General features: G+C 34.3%; 1 protein-coding gene across 1 annotated transcript; it reads right to left on the reverse strand.

The window, feature by feature from the left end:
* Positions 1–2,518: 2,518 nt before the first annotated feature.
* LOC143558596 (uncharacterized) lies at positions 2,519–7,073 on the reverse strand. Its single transcript, XM_077047411.1, has 8 exons — positions 6,938–7,073; positions 6,452–6,673; positions 6,290–6,361; positions 5,636–5,697; positions 5,388–5,544; positions 5,197–5,280; positions 5,020–5,109; positions 2,519–2,848 (listed from the first exon to the last, which is right to left on the reverse strand). Exons 2-8 carry the CDS (start codon positions 6,671–6,673, stop codon positions 2,696–2,698), a joined length of 840 nt encoding a protein of 279 aa, XP_076903526.1. The 5' UTR covers positions 6,938–7,073; the 3' UTR covers positions 2,519–2,695.
* Between the last annotated feature and the right edge of the window lie 1,415 nt (positions 7,074–8,488).

Consider the following 8,488-nt stretch of genomic DNA (forward strand, 5'->3'; position numbering starts at 1 on the left):
TAATTAACTCGTTCTGATAAGTTTACCAAATTTACATTACCCATACGAGTAATTTATTGGTAGTTAACTCGTCATGTTTAGTTTACCTTGTATACATTTCTATACGAGTAGTTAATTAGTAACTAACGACTGAATTAAAGATTTATCTGAATTATGTTGATATAAGACGAGAATTGAACATCCTTCTTGGTGTTTTTCCTTAGCAAATGTGCACACCGAATCAACTGAATTAAAGAGAAAAGAGAGAGTAACTACTTCTATATAGCTTAGCTTAAAACAACCAACCTAAAAGGTATCCAAACTAAAATAACTACTAAGAATAATTAAATTTAACAATGTAAAGTGTTAATTACAGCTTCTAACGAGAATCTGTTTTGTAAAATTCTAACTTTACTTCTTCCCAGTGTAAATTATAAGTATAATCTTTACCTAAAAGAAATTAAATGATATGCCTACAAATTGTGTTAATCTTTTCACCCTATTGAAGTTCATAAAATAAAAAAAACAATGTAATGAATAAAACCTAATTACAAATCTTTCATCATCAACACTGTTATTAATAAACTAAATTATAATATGAAAACCAAATTATATTTAAATTCTTATATTGGTTAATGTTTAATAGGTCATGCTAACTATTCATACATTAAATTGCTTTTTTAGAATTTTTTTTAATTGAAAAACTTGGGAAACGATTGATTATCTAAGGTGTCACAAACTATTGTTACTATTATTATTATTTGTTTTGATAAACTAGCCATTTTATCAATCAAAATTTAAAATAATAATAATAATAATAATAATAACTTGCGGGTTTTAACGCGCCAACAATAAATAATTTAAGTTTACCATTGTACCCGAAAAAGAGGATTGCTATACAATATATTTATAAGCAAAACCTTGAAATTAACTTTGTGTTGATATGGAGAGAAAGAGACAGAGAGGGAGAGAGATATGTCAAGTTAATCTTGAAAGCAAAATAAATGAAATAACAGTCTACACTTCTGTATTTAGCTAAGATTTAGAATGAACAAAAGATTAAATTTTTTGACCAAACAAAACTATAAAAGTCGAACGAACCTATAAAAAAAACTTGTGAACTATGCCTCTCCTTTCTTCAAATTGAAAATCTTCCATCATGTATTATGAATAGGGTCTGATCCTCTTCGAATTCGCCTTTTGTTTGATTGATTTGGATCATACATCATTGCAGGTGTTGGTGCTATATTCATAAGTTGTTCAGCTTTCAGAACGCGTGAATTCCTTGAAAACAATCTTCCTTCTCTCCATCTTAATGCAAGATCAATGCTTCTAAGTGTTGAAACCGACTCTGATTTTGTCGATAATAACATGATACAAACAAATACCATCATCAGCATCATCACTTTGTCATTAGCAATCCCCATGGTTGGAGAGATATTAAGTGATGGTGGTGTGTTTGTTTATGGATTGTGACTGTTACATATAAGGCAAGTTTTGATCTTTTATTAGATTTGGATGAAAATAAAGGTGGAAAAGCCAATAAGTAGATTCATTTCAATCATAAGGTTTAATGTGCACTAGAAGCAATAGTGTGTGTGTAAGAGAGAGAGTTGTTCTTTAGAAGACACTGACAGGTTTGAATGAAAAGTAAGTTGAAACACCACTCTTGGAATGTTTATAGAATTTGTTCTTTATTTGGCTTTCATCTTCAACTTCCTTGCAAAGTAAGTAAAGTGCAAGTACATTAATGTTGTTTGGTGTTATAAAACCGCTGAAACGAATCAAAAGTTCAAACCAAAGCAAACTGGCTGGCTTGAAATCCACGGTTCGGTTTTGTTGGTTTGACAGTTTAAAGGTGCAGTCAAATTCGAAACTTAAAACCGTTGTTTATCCTTTGTTATCTATATATGTGTATATACATTATAGAATATGCATTTATTCACCAAAATATATTATACAAACCGGTAAAACCATCTTCTGGCCAACCAATCCGACTTGGCCAGATTGGATTGTCGTTTTTCTAAAACCGTTAGCAATTAGGACCAGAAAACCGACCCGAACCAACAGTGAACACAGAACACCCTTTTCTTGGATATTGGATGTGTTTTTTTTTATAAATAATTCTGTTATATTTGATAAATAAAGTATTATAATCATCATCCACAATTAGTTTAATCTGATTCAAAACACAAATCTTAGATACCTCCATAGAATCAAATTTTAGACCCTTGCAATTAGAGATTGCTACAGGTGCAAGAAAGCTAGATAAAGAAAAAGCTGAGGAATAGAAGCATCTTAAAACTAAAAAATAAAAAACAACTTACCAAAGAGCTTTCTTTATGCTCTCTTGAACTCAACTTTAGAATTCCAAGCTCTTTAATCCATGCAACTTATAAGCCAGTCATGATTTCTTGTGCTTGAATTCTGCTTTATGCTTTTCTTTCTTTCAACCATTTATTTTACTATTCTAACTTATTTCTTTTCTGGGTCCCATTTATCTTATTTTGTGATATTATTTAACTTGTACAACATTAAATAAATAAACAAGTATGTTTAAACTTGATAGTTGATACAGGAAAGAATTTCAGCTGATAAAGAGCTTATAAGACACAAACACACAACTCAAATGCAGGATATAATCTCACAAATTTCATGTTTGATGAAACATAATTTAAAGAACATAAATGTATAGCAGCTATGTTATGTGTATAGACTATTGAAGCGGGCCATGGACTGGGGTTACCGGTGTCATGACTGTAGGTGATGGAGCCATGGCGGTTCCAGGTGCAATGGTGACCTGCAACCCACTGTGTTGCCCTGCCTGAATCATGAATGCAACGTCTGCTGCCGCCAATGTTTCAACTTCCTGATTAATTACAAAAAAGGTGTAAAAATACTGGTTATTTACTAAATCCTGATAGAAAAATAAGCGACAAAATGGGCATGGCACACAAGTTAGATATCAGGTCAGAGTGAGTTCATGTGACATACTGGCATCTGACTCTCATACCAATTATATTGTCCGCTTTGCCACCCAAAAACTCACAGCTTTGTTTTTGGTTACGTATCTACTAGGCATGTAAAAAAGCCAATCCACTCGTGAGCTATCGAGATCGGCTCGCTAAAAGCTCAATTCGAGACGAGCTTTAACAAACTCGAGGCTCGAGCCTAAAAAAAAGCTTGTTTAATAAACAAGACCAAGCTCCACTTATAAAGCTCGAGCTGGCTCGCGAACCTAAACAAGCCAATTATTTAACAAACTTTTATTTAATAAGCTAAATATATGTAATATATTAATTATTATAATGTATATATGATAAGAATAACTACACAATATGTATTATGTTATCCATAAAAATTATAACTAATATATGTCATAAAAATAAAGTAAGAAATAGTTCGGCTCATTTCAAATTCTTTTTCTAAGCTCAAGCTCGGCACATGAGTCGTTTTTTCTTACTTGGGCTCGGCTCGTTTAATGTCTATTAATTAATTTGTATACATTTTTAATTATTTTTATATATTTGAGAAAATCTTAACCAGCCTAAGCTTGGCTCGAGCTCGGACGTGCATTGAGAAATTAATAAATAGAAGGCCATAAGAGTTTAAACATAAAATCGCACTAGGCTCATTGAGGCTCAGCGTGCCTAAAATCCCTATCCGACCATAATGTTATTAGATATATTTTAGGAGGTGTGGGCCAGGTAGGTCCAGCCAACCAGGCTGAGTTGGGTACGAGCGAGGAGGGACCGCGGCCCACCATGGACCCCAATACGGTGTTGGGATTCCATATATTGGGCCGTAGTTCCGTACCGACTGCTAATAAGTGATAACCCGAAGGCTGTTGTGGCCCACGAGTTCGATTTCGGCCACTACAGGAGCCCCCACTGCCTGAGTGTGTTGGTTCTGTGATGGCTCGAGCTCGAGCTCAATTGAGGCTCAGCGTGCCTAAAATCGCACTAGGCTCATTGAGGCTCAGCGTGCCTAAAATCCCTATCCGACCATAATGTTATTAGATATATTTTAGGAGGTGTGGGCCAGGTAGGTCCAGCCAACCAGGCTGAGTTGGGTACGAGCGAGGAGGGACCGCGGCCCACCATGGACCCCAATACGGTGTTGGGATTCCATATATTGGGCCGTAGTTCCGTACCGACTGCTAATAAGTGATAACCCGAAGGCTGTTGTGGCCCACGAGTTCGATTTCGGCCACTACAGGAGCCCCCACTGCCTGAGTGTGTTGGTTCTGTGATGGCTCGAGCTCGAGCTCAATTATTAAACGAGCTCTATGTGAGGCTTTGGCTCGACAAGGCTCGACTCGTTTCGAGCTTTTTATGGATCCGATCTCAAGTAGCTCGCGAGCAGCTTGGCTCTTCGAGCTTGCACCCCTAGCACCACAACCAAAGCACCCAAATGGTGTTGATGATATTTGAGGTCAAATATTCCTGATCGAGCCAACATCTCTCCAGTCAACGGCTGATGTGGGATTCGGCTAAGGTATCACAACTCAGGGCAGTTCATGATGGGTGAATCCGTCAACACTTTTAGCCGTTTTTTAATATTATAGATATTTATTGTATTAAATATGACCATGAAAAACTATGTTATTAGATTTGGATGATGATGATATAACTAATGTACAGGATATGAAAAAGTAGAGGTTGCAAAATGGTTGTCAGTTAGGTAATAGGTTCACGTCAATATGGGATACTATTAAGTTTGATTTTAGTAAACCGGTCAAGTGGATTGACCCACCAACACCGTTTATCCAGTTTCTTTAGATGTATAAATATATATTTTTATTGAATATGAAGACAAAAAAAACTATATTCTTAAAATGATAATATAACCTTTTTTAAACACTTTAACTTAAAGCCCCTTTGACGTGTTTCCTTTACAGTTATCTGTATTAACCATTTCACTAGTTATCAATAAAATGCAACGTGAAATGACCCTTTTTCATATAAATTAACCTCTTAAAAAAGATAGAAAATAAAAACGCATTAGTTTAAAAAAAAGTCAAAGATCATTGTGTTTTACCCGTGCTTGCCTGCGGCGTTGCAACATACTGATTGCCCAAATCATTATGTAACAAGGTAGAAGAAATCCAGCTGCCCGAAGCAGAAAAAGCTGTTGATAACACACAACTTATCAAAATTTGCAATAATAATCAACCTAAAACATTAGTTATCAAACCTTGCAATCAACTCCACTTACAGCAAAAAATACAGACGGGTCGTCCTCATCATTATCACCATCTCCAATAGTCAAAGCATGCCTCAATAACAGAAGAGCCATCAACTGCCCAAAAAACACAAAACACAGGGGCATTTCTGTCATTTCCAAACTACAAACTCGACCCCTCGTTTTCTATATCTATCAATCAGATGATTATAGTTATGGCTTACAATGATAGCAACCGAACGGCAAAGTGAAGCACCACTGGCACCGTTGTCTTCATATTCATCATAATCCGACTCAAGAAGGCGTTGTTCAGCAGCCGCCATAGCCAAAACTCGGGGATCATTCAGATCCAAAGGAGTACCAGCAACTGTCCAGTTTCCACTGAAATACATAAAAAGCTTCAAACTTATTATACGTCGGTTCAAATTGATGACATTACGTTATTTGTAGCGATAATAATAGGAAAACATACCTGATGTTGATGATGGTTTCATCAGACTGAGGCGGTGGAGCAGTGTAACCAGGTTTGTAAGGCTGTATAATAAATATTTTTCCGAAAGTCAGTTTAAACAATGTATTACATTAATAACAGCGTTAGGAGTACATTTAAAACCTATAGTAAGTATATACAAAAATTATGTGCAAGTTATAGATGTTAAGTCACTTATCAAAACATGATAAAAGATCCGGTCTTGGTTTTAAAAGGCGTGCCACAAACACGAGACATTCAAATTTCGAAAATTTCTATGAATTAACGTTAGATAACATTTTCTATATTATTAATCCTTAAACACCAAAACTAAGATAATAAAATACTCAATAGTTTAATTCTAGATTTTTCATATTTATATACAACCAAGCAAGCTTTATGTACAGCAAAACAAGCTCAAAGATACAAAATAATAAGTTTAAATAACCATAATCTAACGAAGCACCACCTCCGGCTCGTTTCAAGTAGCATGAACACATTAATGAACTAATTTTAATAAACAACCGAAGCACACAACATATTCGTGATCAAAATTCATATACCACAACGACTAATTATCATACGCGTAATGTTTTTGTCACAGAAGAAGACAGAAACTGGCAGCAAAACAAGATTTTAAAGTATAAACTAATGTACCTGATGACAGATTTCACAAATTATATCCCGTTTCTCGTCGCACCATCGCTGCACACATTTCCTATGAGCAAACTGCAACATATTTACAATTAAATATAAGACTAAACATCATTAAATCACTGTTTAAACAACACGTATATTATTAATCAATTAATTAATTGCCTTAAGGCTGCCACTGCAAGCACAAGGAACTTCAAGGTTTTTAACGCTATCTTCCTCCTGGCAAATCCGACACTCAACCGACTGAATCAACGGTTCTTCCTCACCCGACGCATTACACTCTTCGTCTTTTGCACCAGCAGTTTGACTGCTGGAAGCCTTAGAAACAACCTCTTCCTGTGGGGCCACAAGCTGATCAGAACGTGAAATTAGCTGGTCTTCCATCTACAAAATAAAAAACCCTAATGTTATTATCCTTCATAGCTCAAAACCTAACAATTAAATTGGGGGAATTTGAAAAATCAGCTCAAATTTGTACTGGGTTCGATAATTACGAAATTGGGTTCAAACCCATTTGATTAACATGTATATAAACATTAATTGGACGGTAAATTAAAGCAATTGAAACTGAAAACCCTAGAGATTGAGGGTTAAAAGATAGAGATTGATAAGAGTAATATTAATATGGAATTGAAATGAATTGAGTACCTTTGAAGAAGTGATCGAGTTGTTGAGAGAGAATAATAATAATAATAATAATAATAATGTTAAGATGTTATCTTTTTAGTTGTTGTTCGTAAAGGTGGATGTGAAGAAGATAGATAGATAGATATTATTAATGGACGGACTTTTAGATTAAATTACGAGGAGCAATTTTGGAATGTTTGACACGGTCTTTTGACGGTCGTTAGATGGTTTTTCTTGAAAAATCAGATGTCCGAATAATTAATTATAATATATTTAAGTATATATTAAATAAAAAATAAATGTAAGTTAAATACCCTTAATTGTATAGTTAGTGGTGTAAGTATTCGTATAATGAACAAACAACGTACTTTGTAAATTGTAATATCTTACTCGTAGCACCATTCCATCTTAGGGTGTAAGTAGGTGAGAGATGGTAGACCTTTTTTTGTCTCAAAGAATAAAAGTTGCTTTTAGTGAGACATTTGGTTCAAAAAACACGTATTTCTTATGCCAAGTAAAATCAACCGTATAACATTAAGACTATGTGTAGTCAAAACTTTTCATATATGGGCATTGTGTGACACGTGGCATCCCAGTCAGCGATGCAGAGTTTTATAAGAAATGGTGTAGTGGTAAAAAGTCTCAAAACTCTCCAGCAATCATTACACGATTATTATTAGTTTTTTAATTCTTTTCTAATTTTTAAATATAAATAAAAGAAATAAATGTGGGACAAATAAGTTGATTGGCTGGAAGAGATAGGAATAGGCGTTTTATGGATAATTCTTCATGCCAAAACTTAGCTCATAAATTAGAGGGGGCGGTGTTCATCGAGTTTTGAGAGAGTTTTGAGGTGGGAAACGCCCCAACTACAAATGGTCTAATAACCATATTAATAACATATAACCAAGCATATAGAACACATATCAAAGCGAGTATATTAGATAGGAAAGCAAGTGGCAGATAAACAATGAAAGAAGTATACAACCTTTTACAACTATCTAAAGTCATCTCTAAAAATTCTTCACGCCAAAACAAAACAAAAAAGAAGCATAGAGAAAAGCTATGAATTGACAAAACTAAGGTCCCAAAATAAATATACTTCAAAATCTAAACACTCGTCTAATAGTCCATAACTTTTATAATACTTTTTTAAAAATTTCTATCATTAGTCATGTCCTTAAAAAGGTTCAGGTCTGAAAAATTTGTTATTTTAAACATACAATGAAATCTTATAAACTTAAATTTGTGATTTGATCTCATCTCATGCCAAGAAGATGTAAAGAAAAAGTTTAAAAGTTATATAAAGAAAAACTATATATAAATCAGCTTAAGGTATTTCAAGGTGTAAAAGAAAACTCGTTGAGGACTCTTATGAATTTACGAGTAAAAAACTTAAAGCACGGGTGTTGTGTGTGGAGTATTTATGTTAGCCGCTCTTAGGTAATGTCCGAAACTGAACCCAAACGAATGTTTCTACCACCATATTTATGAATTGCTTTATGACTTTCTTAATGACTTCATAGAGGTTGCTAAACGTCTCGAGACTTATCCTCCACCTTTTAGCAATGC

Source organism: Bidens hawaiensis, unplaced genomic scaffold, assembly GCF_021521415.1.
Source record: "Bidens hawaiensis isolate Kalapana, Puna unplaced genomic scaffold, B.hawaiensis_p1.1 tig00001087_1, whole genome shotgun sequence".
Taxonomy (NCBI): Eukaryota; Viridiplantae; Streptophyta; class Magnoliopsida; order Asterales; family Asteraceae; genus Bidens; species Bidens hawaiensis.

Excerpts from the sequence above, each read along its gene's own strand:
- LOC143558596 (XM_077047411.1), bottom strand. The coding sequence starts at position 6,673 with ATGGAAGACCAGCTAATTTCACGTTCTGATCAGCTTGTGGCCCCACAG. Across the intron at positions 5,698-6,289 it reads TTTGTGAAATCTGTCATCAG|CCTTACAAACCTGGTTACAC; the intron begins GTACATTAGTTT and ends TTTATTATACAG. Across the intron at positions 5,110-5,196 it reads ACCCGTCTGTATTTTTTGCT|CTTTTTCTGCTTCGGGCAGC; the intron begins GTAAGTGGAGTT and ends TGTTATCAACAG.